Source organism: Pyrus communis, chromosome 12 (genome assembly GCF_963583255.1).
Source record: "Pyrus communis chromosome 12, drPyrComm1.1, whole genome shotgun sequence".
NCBI classification, from domain to species: Eukaryota; Viridiplantae; Streptophyta; class Magnoliopsida; order Rosales; family Rosaceae; genus Pyrus; species Pyrus communis.
Genome location: NC_084814.1, coordinates 20,289,955 through 20,303,583, shown reverse-complemented (window position 1 = coordinate 20,303,583; position 13,629 = coordinate 20,289,955). Strand labels below are relative to the sequence as shown.

The 13,629-nt window shown below is 39.0% G+C and overlaps 2 protein-coding genes across 2 annotated transcripts; both read right to left on the bottom strand.

Moving 5' to 3' along the window:
• Positions 1-1,255: 1,255 nt before the first annotated feature.
• Positions 1,256-4,513, bottom strand: LOC137710135 (uncharacterized). The gene has a single exon (XM_068449086.1). It carries the CDS (start codon positions 4,511-4,513, stop codon positions 1,256-1,258), a length of 3,258 nt encoding a protein of 1,085 aa, XP_068305187.1.
• A 4,911-nt stretch (positions 4,514-9,424) lies between these two features.
• On the bottom strand, positions 9,425-12,672 carry LOC137711133 (protein NUCLEAR FUSION DEFECTIVE 4-like). The gene is made up of 3 exons (XM_068450340.1): positions 12,103-12,672; positions 10,365-11,308; positions 9,425-10,264 (listed from the first exon to the last, which is right to left on the bottom strand). The coding sequence occupies exons 1-3, from the start codon at positions 12,436-12,438 to the stop codon at positions 9,769-9,771; spliced, it is 1,776 nt and encodes a 591-aa protein (XP_068306441.1). The 5' UTR covers positions 12,439-12,672; the 3' UTR covers positions 9,425-9,768.
• Positions 12,673-13,629: the final 957 nt, after the last annotated feature.

Here is a 13,629-nt window from a genome sequence, read left to right as displayed (position 1 = left end):
AGTTGAGGCGCGAACTACAGCTCTCCAATAAACAAAAAAATATGAGAGATTTCGAATTCGATGTTCCGAACTGGTGAGCCTCTAACAGAACTTGCAAGTTTGGCTTGCCGACTATTAAAAAGATTTAAAAGTCAATGAGCAAAAGCAAACACTTTGTAGTTGACTTATGCCTACTGTCCCTTACTTTAAACAACATTTACCAAAACAAGAATGAGAATCTCGTATCCAGTTTTCATGCAGTGCTTTATTCTAAGACACTCTCGAACTCTCTAAAAAAAACTTGTGCACGGACCCTCGGATCACGCTATTTGTAGCGTCAACATTGTTCCTACAAACACATAAGATTTTATGTATTTTAGTTTTACTTGGTATGACAACTGCTCTATTAAAATTTTCCGTCATCCGTAATGTAGTTCTCACGAAAACATAGGACTTTATGGATACGGATCTCATCTAGTGTTGGTTACCTGCCGAAGTTTCTCTCTATTTCTACGTTGCATTTTCTTAACCTACCAAACATTATTTTTAACTCCTTTTTGTGTAACTCAGTTTTTAGTACCATTTGCTTACTCAAAGCTATGAAAACACAGGGATTTCACAAGTATTCCTGCAATCTTAGCATTTTCTTTGAAAACCACAAGACCTGTAGAAACTTACTAAAACATTTACAAGACAAATACCACGATTCGATTCGAAATCCCTCAAAAATGAATGTGAAATGTTGAAATTTAATACGATCAAGAATCAAGTATATGATAAAGTTATGAGAACAGCAATCAAAAGCAAGTAACACAAGGAACTAACAACTTGAATATTTCATTCAGTTTACTCTTTCTGCTTTGGCTCAAGAGTTTATCCAAGTTTGATACAACACAGAAAACTTCGGTATACCAATAAAAAGATCTAGCAGCTCCTAGGTCTGCATTTTCGACCAGCTGCAACAACATCGAAAAGTCCTTCTCCGGGTACTAAAACTTCGAAAATAAAAGCTCCTAAACTGTTGTTCAAATTGAAAATACAACTGAAACTTGTCTCAAGGGCATTTGCACGCCTTCGGACTAAACTGTGGATTCATCAATATAAAGATACGAGAACTAAAACCGATATACCTTAGTATTGCGACTCATTATAACTGATCTGCTTAATTGGAGAAGAAGATGCAGGAAAAGGGGATGAACTTCCAATTCCACGGGTGGATACGAGATTGCGAGTCTTCTACTTCTGTTAACGACCAGTTCACTAAATCTGCAATCACTTAGCAGTCGGCACCCTTCTTTTTGTCTTCCCTGAAACATTTCCGACTATACACTAGCAACGCCGGCCCTTGGTGTTCCTTCTCCGTCTTCATCATGTCTGCCAAGTCTTTTTTCTCAGCCTCTTCTATCAAGCCTGTTTCTGTAGTTACTTTGCCATTATCCACCAGAGCCTCTTCCTTGGTGGTTTTTGACAATCCAACTGGATCTTCACCATCACATCCTTCACCTGTCACCTCCATGTCATCCTCATATTCTTCTGATTCCACCTGAAGCAGTTCCAAGGGAGTAGCTGCCGGATCAAGCTCCAAGTATCCTTTCGGAGCATTGTGACCTTCATTTCCGGTGAGAATTATAGAAGGGACCTGGTGAGAGAAACGAAAGAGTTCTTCCCTTGGAAATTTCATGATTTTACTTTGGTCCCAATGTTGGCGGAACACTGTTTTGAAACCCGCTACTTTAAGGAGTGGGACAAGTTTCACGCCTTGCTCCTCGTTGTAATCTTCAAGCACTTGCACCATATCATATTTCTGAATAACGTCATCTGGGGTATGTTCGTTCCAAACGGGGGACCAGTTCCTGAACAGTCCCCAGACTTCTCCTTTTGATGGATATATGCAGATAACTCCTCTTTTGCCTTTTGTCCACCTAACCACCTTGTGTGAGAAAGAAGGAAGATGGTCATAGACTACAAGCTTCCCTTTCCGAAGTTCCCCGCTAGTCTTAGAAAAACCACAAGCAATCCAATCTAGCGGAGCAATCTCACTGTTGGTTTTGGCGTTGAGCCAGTTCATGCTAAGTTTGAACGGTTTCAAAGATATCACACTGTGAACCATAGCATAATAACGGGGCATGGCATCATCTTCATCGTAGACGGCCCAAACCTGGTTGCTACCAAATGACTTTTCTGTACGATCCTTGTCGAAATCATGAAAATCAGGGTCTGGAACAGTCATTTTCACTGTATCTTGTTGCTCCATATCAGTGTCCACATGAGAATTGGCAAGGGAAGACTTCTTGGGATTCACAAATGCCGTACATCTTGTAACACTAGTTTTTACACCACGCTGACCAGCTTCTTCCTTTTGCTTCTCTTTCACCTGGTTATTATCTGCAGCAGCTTTTGGTGTAAATGAAGTCTTCGACGCAGGAGCCTCCTTCCACACTTTAAGCTTCTGGGAAATTTCTTTCTGAATCATTCCTTGCAACGCACTCCTCGCTTGTATTTTGGGCAGATCCCCTGTGAAGTTAAGTCCATGTGTTCCAGCTACATCAAAACTTCCTGTACCAACACTACCATTGTTAGTCCGGAATACACTTTCCATAGCAACTCCTCCATTAGTCATTCCCATCTCTTGCCCTCTCAGATGTCTTTTCTTCGTAGGCATCTCTTTGTTGGGTACGGAACTAGAAGCAGAGGCAGGAGACTCAGACGCTAAGGCAGCATCTGTTTTCTTAAAAGCATCAAGATTGCACGTATGCGCCTCCTTATTTGGAAACGCCTCTTCATGCCTTCTCTTTGATTCCCCAAATTCTTGGCGAACGTCACTTGCAGTTTGACCAGCACAGGAACCTGGTACTTGCCCACTGTCTAAATTTTCCGGTTCGAACAATTTGCCTGCCAAATCTTGTGTTGATGTGTCAACTCCAGAATTTCCAGCTAATCCCACATTTATGCTAGCAGTTTGTGAACTTCCTGGAGCACAGGTCTTCTTGGTCCTGTTGCGCTGCCCAGAACTCTTTTGCTGAAAGTAGGAAATCCATGGAGAGGATGTCAAATTGGGTACTTTTGGGGCTGGTGTCCCAAGAGCTAAAAAGCCCTGATTGCAGTTGCGACACAGAAGGTGGTGGTTCAGATAAGTCTTAAGATACTCAAAATGCATCTTGCAACTACTGCACACTGTCCAAAATGTCTGTTTCGGTAGAGAAGGAGGTCTACTAGGCTTGGTATTGCGTCTAGTAGGCTTGGTACTGCGTCTAGTAGGCTTGGTATGACTAGCACTAGCACTACTCTGATCCCTTCCGTTAGAACGATTATCGTTGGAGGAGGTATGGAAATCATTCCGGCACACTGGTGTAGTAGGCTCAACAGAAGGCTCAACAGAAGTAGCACCCTTCTGATCCCTTCTGTTTGAACGACTATCATTGGAGGGGGTATGGAAATCATTCTGGCACGCTGGTCTAGCAGGCTCGACAGAAGTAGCACTCCTCTGATCCCTTCCGTTTGAATGATTAATGTGGGAGGTATAGAAACCATCCTGACTTGTTACTCTTGTTGGCTCAGAATGAGTAGCACTCATCTGATCCCTTCCGTTTGAATGCTTATGGTTGGAGGAGGTACGGGAACCATTCTGACACATTGGTGTAGGCTCGGTAGGAGTAGCACTCCTCTGATCCATTCCGTTTGAATGATTATAGTCAGAGGAGGTATAGAAGCCATCCTGACTCGTTACTCCAGCAGGCTCATTACGAGTAGCACTCCTCTGGTCCCTTCCGTTTGAATGATTACAGTTGGAGGAGGTATGGTAACCATTCTGACTCATAGTAACAGGATCGGTATAACTAGCACTCCACTGATCCCTTCCGTTTGACTGATTAGAGTTGGAGAAGGTGTGGAAACCATTCCGCCTCATTGCAGTAACAGGATCGGTATAATTAGAACTCCACTGATCCTTTCTGTTTGACTGGTTATAGTTGGAGAAGGTATGGAAAGCATTCCAACTCATTGTCGTAAAAGGGTCAGTGTAATTAGCACTCCACTGATCCCTTCCGTTTGACTGATTATAGTTGGAGAAGGTATGAAAACCATTCTGACTCATCACTGCAGATGATTTGCAATCCGAAACTCTTTCAACCATGTAGCTTAAGCTCCGCCTCTGGTCATAAAGAAATCTCTCGGCTTCATCAGACAACAAATTCCAGGCTTCCTTAACAATTTGGAAAGCACTGTCCGCGCCTACAGATTTATTTTTGTCTGGATGAAGAGAGAGAGCCAGTCTCTTGTATTGCTTTCGGATTGTGTCCTTGTCAGCCAACGGTTCCACAGCAAGGACCTTATAGTAATCGGTCTCACCAGTTGTTCCCTTCTGAGCGGAGGTGTGAACATAAAGAGTTATCAAAAGTTGAGGAAGACCATCAAGCTCGGGATACAAGCTCTGCGCCTTTAAAGCAAATCTTAGAGCCCCAGAGAAGTCACGCTCTGAAGCCTTCAACTCTGCGACCTCTTTCGCCTTGAGGGCCTCGTCTTTATTACATTCCATTTTCACTGGTTGGTGAATCTCTGTGTCTGCGCACGATATTTCCTTTGATGCTTCTTTTATCGATACACTGCCACGTTGCGAATTAAGAATCAACCTGGATATTGTTCTTATCTGACACCCGATATTTTCAGCTGAGATTGGAAGACAGAAAAACCACAATAAGGAAACTGAATTAACTCAGATATTAGACAAAGATGCAAAGATTATCAAGAGAAATACAGACATGATCAATCAAACACAACAACTACAAACATAGAAAAAAAGAGCTAATGAATGCTTCTCCGATATATCAGTTACCGAATCTTTAACACCTGCTATTCTAGAATTCCTCAATTCAACGATAACAAATATACGCGGGAAATCACGTATCCACCAACAAGTTAAAGAACTGAACTTCCAAATAAACACAGGATGAATTGACAAAAGTACAGTAAGGATCATATGACTGCAATGTGACACATTCAACATTCAGTTATCGAATCTTCCTAATATATATCAGTTACCAAATCGTTAACACCTCCTAATCTAGAATACTCAATACAACGATCAAATAAATTAAGCGGGAAATCACGTATCCACCAACAAGTTAAAGAACTGAACTTCCAAATAAACACAGGATGAATTGACAAAAGTACAGTAAGGATCATATGACTGCAATGTGACACATTCAACATTCAGTTATCGAATCTTCCTAATATATATCAGTTACCAAATCGTTAACACCTCCTAATCTAGAATACTCAATACAACGATCAAATAAATTACGCGGGAAATCACGTATCTACAAAGCTCAACAAGTTAAAATACTGAACTTTGAAATAAACACAGGTTGAATTAACAAAAGCACATTGAGGACCATATGATTGCAATGTTACACAAATTCCACATTTAGTTACCGAATCTTCCTAAGATATGTCAGTTACCGAATCTTTAACACCTCCTAGTCTAGAATACTCAATACAACGATCAAACAAATTACGCGGGAAATCACGTATCTACAAAACTCAACAAGTTAAAGCACCGAACTTTCAAATAAACACAGGTTGAATTAACAAAAGCACATTGAGAATCATATGATTGCAATGTCCTAAGATATATCAATTACCGAATCTTTAACACCTCCTAATCTAAAATACTCAATACAACAAATTACGCGGGAAATCACGTATCTACAAAACTCAACAAGTTAAAGCATTGAACTTTCAAATAAACACAGGTTGAATTAACAAAAGCATATTGAGAATAATATGATTACACTGTCCTAAGATATATCAGTTACCGAATCTTTAACACCTCCTAATCTAGAGTACTCAATACAACAAATTACGCGGGAAATCACGTATCTACAAAACTCAACAAGTTAAAGCATTGAACTTTCAAATAAACACAGGTTGAATCAACAAAAGCACAATGAAATCCAACTAATCGGAAAAACCATGATCCCAATCAACAAGAGGCCGCAAAATGAAATCCAACGGCCTATTTTGTTCCCACGAAACTCTGGTAATCCTAATGACAGATCACAGGGTGTATGTATATATCTGAATTCCAAGTTTTTCATTTCCCACAATTCATCACAAAACCAAATGAGAATTCCTTTTAGAAGTAAAATCTCAGCTATCAAACACTTCAAGTGAATAAGAAAAAAACCAAACTCCAAGTTTGAACAATTAAGAACAAAAACCAAACATCCAGTTCTAAATTTACTAAAATTTGAAGATATTGATGAAATATGCAAATCCCACACAAGCAAAAAGACATGCAAACAATCCAAATAGCTGCCAATAAGAGTTCAAATTACACATCCAACCTGCCCAATTTCAGTAGCTTTGACTAAATCCCTAGATTCTCATTAGCATTGCTGATAATTTATGAGAAGAAACAGCAAAAAAAAAAATTCCATGTATGCCACAGTGAAACCATACAGAAACATATATACAAGAGATATGAACTTTACCAGTTTCAATATTTTGGTCAAAGAGACGCCTTAGATGAATTCTCCACAAAATTCTTATGCTCGCCCTCTATTTCCCTTGATCAAAATTCAAATAATCCCAACTTCAGGACTTTTTTTTTTTTTTTTTGGTGCAATTCTTTCAATGGCTGAGGAGTTTTGCATGTACATTTTTTCTATACATCCAGACACATATATATGGGTGTAGCATCAGCTTTTGCAAAATGATGCCACCTAATCATTTGTTGGCCTATGGTTAAAACCCTAACCATGGTTAATTTTTTGGTGAAATTGCAACGACAGTCCCTGTAGTTTGCCTGAGATTTCACTTTCGACCTCATAGAAAGTGAAACAAAAAACCTACAATGGCAAAATGAAATCTCGGATAAACTACAGGGAGCATCTATGTAATTTCAGTTTTTTGTAAATCGTGCCACATGTCCATTTTAAAACCCTAACCATGGTTATATTTTGCGCCGATTTGCAACAATTGTCCTAGTTTATTTGAGATTTCACTTTTGTCCTCGTAGAAAGTGAAACAAATTTCTACAATGACAAAAGTGAAATCTTGGATAAATACAGGGACCATTGTTGCAATTTGGCTTAATTTTTGTTTTGGTATGCATGGTTGCTATTTTCCTAAGTTGCCATATTTATTTTTCCCTAATACGGCAATTTTAATTAGGAATACAAGGTTAACAAATTTTAAATCTTGTTTTGCCACATATTTTATCTAAGTTTATTTTATTCTCATCGATGTTATATTACGTAATGTCCTTTTCGGTCACATTCTTGAACCATTGTACAAGTTATGAGCGTATCTATTTAAAAGAACTGCTCAAAAATGTGGCGTAACTAACTTCACAAGGCCGCACACACAACAACGTCAGGTTAAATGAATGACACATGAGTACCACTCCTTATATATGTGTAAAATTAAAACTTAATTATCACATAACTTTTTTTTTTTGAACAAAATTATCACATAACTTAGTTTGCAAGTAAACACAATGAAAATTTAAAATTTATTATCTTATCCTCCTATTTCACTTTTATTGTTCAAGTCATGGGTAGATTTTCTTTTATTACTCATGGATTTGAAATTAATTATGTAATCCTCCCAAAAATGGATATTTTTTGAAAAATATTTAATGGATATTAAGTTCAATGTATTTTCTTTTTACTATTTTTGGCAAACAAAATCCAATGTATACAACCTCAGATTCTCTTAGGTGGATATGCATGTATATGTGTTTAGTTTCTTTCCAAATGTTGAAGGATTTATGTAGATTTTTTTTTTTACCAAGAAAATTCATTTCATGCTGACGTGGAAACCAACAAAATTTTCCATATTAAGTAAGAGAGTTAGCTAATTACCTTATTAAAGCAACCATATTAGGCATTCCCAAAAAATTATATATGTTTCTTATTTTTGTATATATTCCATATTAATAATCTTGACTGTACGAGGAAGAGTTGAAACCATAACATAAATGGTGGTGCTATCGACACACCTCTTTTTATCTCTTACACACTTTTCTTAATTTTTTAACTGTCGGATCAAATAAAAAGATCAATGTACAAAAACTAACATGGGTGTGTAGAAGGTAACTAGAGTGTATAAACAGCTCCACCCTAATAGAAAGTGTGAAATACTACATTATGAGCCTATTTGGTGGGCTGGATGAGATTAAGCCTTAAGGATCGGATTAGATTGGCATGGACTTTAGGATTGTTGTGCGGAAGCTTCAAATATGAAACCAAAGCTAATACGGCAAAATATGACAAGACAAATAATTCAAAAAAACACAAGGATTTATACTGGTTTGGCGTAAGCCTACATCCAGTTCCGAGACGGCGAGGAAATTCCACTAATGTCAAAAGGAGATTACAAATAAAGTTTTAACTCTCAAACCCAATAGCCCACATACACCCAATAGCTCTCACTCTCACAAAGAACAAATGGAGAAGATGGAAACATATACCAAATTCCTTCTCTCCCAAAAGCCACAAAATGTAGCACAAATATCTTTGATTGAGTGATCACTAACAAAAGGGGATTACAAACAAATGGGAAGGAGCAGCACTGTTTCAAATGGGAGAGCCGAATGCTCTCTCCTCTGCTCTCCTTGCTCTCTGTATTCAGCTCAAAACATAAAATGAGCTCCACTCTTTCTACTCACCCTCCGTAGCTTTCTATCTCTTTCTCTTCTCTATTATTAGGCTGCAAAGGCAACCACCAAAACATAAAGGACCAAAACCCACGGGTGTAGAAGAGAAAGAAAACCTTTTCTCTTTTTTCTTCCCTAAAACAAGGTAAGGTGTTGTCCACCTTTTTCATATTTTAATAGCCGAAAGTTATATTGTCTTGTTGTCCACTTGGTCACAAATCCAACAAGGATAAGTTAGATAACTAATAACCCATTTTATTGTAATTCATAACTCATCATGTCTAGTTTGATCATCTCGTACTTTAACACAATAAACAATGAATTAGACTCAAATATATTTTAGTCGATCACAACTTATTCTATTTAGCCCACCAAACAGGTCCTATAGGCACTCTTGCCTTCAATTGGATTTTGGGCCACTTGGCGGGCTTCACTTTCCAGGTATCTTTCCTTAACCCTCAAGAAATCTCAGCCTTCTGAAGCCATTGATGTTGTAGCTATCAAGAAGTTGAAGCGTTAATTCATTTTTCATTGAACTGTAATATGTCTGAGCTCCAGTCATGAATAAAAAATCTCTGTGCTCACATATCGTGATCAGTCGGATGAAATATTCTTCATATCTTTCGAATGAAAGATGATAGAATGTATTTGTAGAACTCAACTCAATGAATGAGTGAGCCAATTATTATTGATATATACAGTCGGATGAAATATTCTTCATATCTTTCGAATGAAAGATGATAGAATGTATTTGTAGAACTCAACTCAATGAATGAGTGAGCCAATTATTATTGATATATACAGGGCTACAAAGTAATCGTGTAGACAGAAAACATAAAATACAATCAGTATAGGAGAATATAAATCCTTCTCGGACTGGGACTGGGCTGCTGCTTGCGTGTCCTTGTTGGAGATGGAGTGAAGAACCTTATCCTTGTTGGAGTGGGAACGTGTTGCAGCAACCAGAGAGGACTCTGGTTTATCATCGAATTGTTCTTCCGTTGTAACACGAAAAGGAAAAGAATTCCATTTCATGTTCAGTGCAGAACTTGGATTCATAGGGAAGAAAGGCCTTTCAGACGCAATGTGCTGATCGCCATAGGTATCCAGTTGCCTTTCGCTTTCGCAGCTCAACTGCTCGATCCATAGAGCTGCGTATAAACCCTCCTAGTCCGATAAATGACGATTAAACTTAAGACACAAGCAACAATGCAGAGTCCTGAAAGTATTCCACAAGTGATGGAATAGCATACAGTGCCAACACAAGTGAGTGAGTCGTCATCCCGGAGGGGTTTTATGAGCATTGAACCCGAAATTTGGCGTCTGAGCACGGCTTGTTCCTTTGCGTAGTGATCGTATATTCCACTGGCAATCACTTCTGAGAATATAAGAGAACCAGCAGGATTTGCCATTGTAAGAAAATTGTACAAGGCCCCAAAACTCTTCAGCCCGAATAGCTCTGAGGCTGCAGCTGGCAAAATTGCCCAGTGAGCACCATAACCAAGTCCTACCAGCACAGTTACCACATATATCTGCCCTGGCAATCCCACGGCATAGTAGAACAGCCCGAGTGCCATGATGACCTGAACTACCGCCATGGCCACGGGTCTAGGGTATGCGTAATCTCTGGTAAAAACAACACAGATGCACATTAGGACTAGTAGGTCATCATATGAAATGTATTAAGGAAATATTTACCGAAATTTATGATTGTAAATTATGTCACCTTACTATAATCTCAGAGAAGTAACCGCCCCCAACGCGTCCAAGAAAGTTCCAAATGCTGATCATGGAAACATAAATACTCGAATCATCGTACCCAAGTGACTCGGTTATTTGACCTAAATTGTCAATAATTGTCAAACCAGAACCAGCAGCCAGCAGTAGGGAAACAAATATGAGCCAGAAATCTGCCTTTACCAATGCCTGTAACAAAGTAAAATTCTCTCCTCTACGAGGGCCTTTTCGCCTCTTAACTCTCACTGCTCCGACAGCAGCTGCCTGGAACAGCTTAGCCTGAAGCTGAGCAATTCTTTTCTGTCTTTCGGACATGGGAAGCGAATCCACTTCCCGGGACTTCTCATCCTCCACCTCACTCTCCACCTCACTTAAAATGACCTCAGTCTTGTCCCGCTCAGATTTTCCAGCCTCTTCACTTTGCGATTCGAGGAGAAGGCTCTCCTGCGCCGAATGTGTTGGCTCGGAAAAGAAAACCAGTATGACGGGGATCACAATTGGAAGCAGAATGAGAATGATTAAGATAACTGCACACAATGTGATCAAAGTTTGACTTATGTTGACCAAATCCTCAAGGAGCAAAACTCCCAACAAATAAGCTGCCAGAACAAGGCAAACGCTGTAAGTAAATAGGAAGCTTGAATTGTCAGATGGCCTCACTTGCCTGTGACCTCCCACAGGCCTAACAATGAACATCAGAGCAACGGCAACCATCGATGGACCGACTGCAATCATAAAAATCAACGAGGATTCATTCGGAGCATTGATCATTGCATAAATCTGAGTCAGTATTGCGCCACTCAACCCGGCGTAGCCTTTTAGGATCCCGACTATAGGACCCCGGCTTTTGGGGAAGTTTTGCACACATGATATCAATGCTGCTGTGTTGAAGAAGGTCTCTCCGTTGGTTCCCACATATATACAAATGCAGAGCTGCAGAGAAAGGGGAAATAAAACTTGGTTACCAATTTTGGACACAACAAAATGCAGATGCAGACGAGTTTTGAAATATCAATGAACAAATTGCACGTCCAATTCAGTACACCAAAAGTACGAGCCTAAACGGGCAGCGAATAATCAATTGAACCAAATCCACACCCCAATTCAGCTTCGACATGAACAGAAACTGTATGACAGTTTATGCCAAGAAAAAAACATTAAGATAGACTACAACAACTCTTTCCAATTGAATGCACAAACAAATTTCCATAGATAATTCTAACCGTACATCAAAGACGTCTACAGAAGCAAAAGCAGCGAGCTCAAAAGGCAGCAAAGAATCAGCAGTCAACACTTTTAACTCCTCTCTTTTCCTACCATTTGATTTACCAACCGAAAAAATTTCGACCTATTTACCCTTTCCAAATCCGAAGCCCGGTTCGAGACTACTTTTATAGAAAGTACTCAAGTTCGTAAGGAGTTTTGCTAAAAGTGTTTTTGTTAAAAACATGGATGTTTTTATTAAAAATCCAACTACTTTCTAAAAAAGTTAGTTCGAAGTGTTTCCTGAAGAAGCGTGAAGCGCCTTACTTCTCCACACAGTGCTCCTATGATCTTGAATCACAAAAGCACTTTTGGTTGCCGGAAAACGCTTTTGGCCCTTATAGGAGCCGTCCCGAACATCCAAAACCAATCATAAAAATGAAAATTGAAAAAAAAAAAAAAAGACGAGAAGACTTTGATGAAGAGAATGAGACTTTGGATTGAAGTTGAACAAATTAACTCACCACCCAGAGAGGGAAAGCAGGCAAAGTCTGAGAGACTATAAGCCAAAGCAAGCCATACCCAACAAGGTTGAAGGCTGCTCCAATCACCAAAAGTCCCCATGTGGGCAATATTTCAGACAGGCTTCCAGCCACAAACCCGACAGAGTCCCCCAAGTCCTTGGCCACTCCAAGAATTGCCAACTGTCTCTGGCTGTAGCCCATGGTGGACTTGATCACAGGTGATATGCTCCCAAACAGGTACCCTATTCCTGCAAAGGATTGGATCCACATTGCACACACGAACACCAGCCATCTGCTGTTGGCGAAGGCTTTGAACTTCCCATGGAGTTGGACCATCTTGTATTTCCAGATGGAGTCGACCGCTGGCGATTACTGATCAGATGATGATCAGAGAAGCTAAGTCTGGTGCTGCATCACAATTCTATGTGGGATAGTTGAGATCTCTGATGAACGTGGAAAATGGATGAGAGGTGAATGATTGGTTTTTTGGTTGTCTGGCTTGAACTTGCTATATAAATATAATATGGATTTGACCGCAGGTGAGTGATATTTGTAGATCGCATAGCTGTAAACTAATCTTCCTGGTCTGACCAAAGGTCACTATAACTACGAGAAGGTCAATATGTGGCGTCTCTCTTATAATGATAACATGAGGGATCAACGGTAGTAATAAACCGATATTATCTTCAGTTTAACTGTTCGTGTATACTAATAGGTGTATCGATGATATTAGAGTAGTTTTTTTTTTTTTTTCCCTATATTGGACTTACATTCTGCAATAAGAAGACATGCTACTGTGCCATCTACGAAATAATTTTGAGTGATAGTCATACTTTTATAATATGAGTGACCAACATGTTATTAATCTCACTTCCTATAATATGAGTGAAAGACATGATTAATATATGTCATAGACCTAGTAAAAACAATCCATGTATTACAATATGAGTGAAAAACATGACGAATATTTCATGAACCGATGATCTAGCATTAATACATTGATACAGGGCTTATAATATGAGTGGATTGATGACACCACTTGATAACCACTTATTGGTGTGATGATTATACTGAAAAATTACTCATAATCAGCCTACGAAGCACTAACTTTGTGTGTTTTAGTTAAAGAATGACGCCAATCGATTTCAATTTTTTTTTTTTTAACAAACAATATTATTTACATTAAGGGGAGGTGAGCCGAGCCTCACAATAAGTTAGCATAATGTGGTTCAAATTCGCCTTTGGCCAGTCGATTTAGTTATCATAACAAATTGTAAGATTTGCTTCACTAGGGATAGAGTATTAATCAGGATAAAAATGTTTTAAAGAGTTCCAATTTCTTAATTTAGGTTCCTGTTCTTTTCCACATTCTATGAGGCAGTGGAGTACGTGTGTGGTCAAATAAGTTACCTGATAAGATATGAACGTGATGGGATCATAGGAGGATTGGAAATTAGCATCTCAAACAAATCTGAGGATGATTAATTTACGAGTTGACAAAACTAATAGAAAAAGTGCTTAATTACT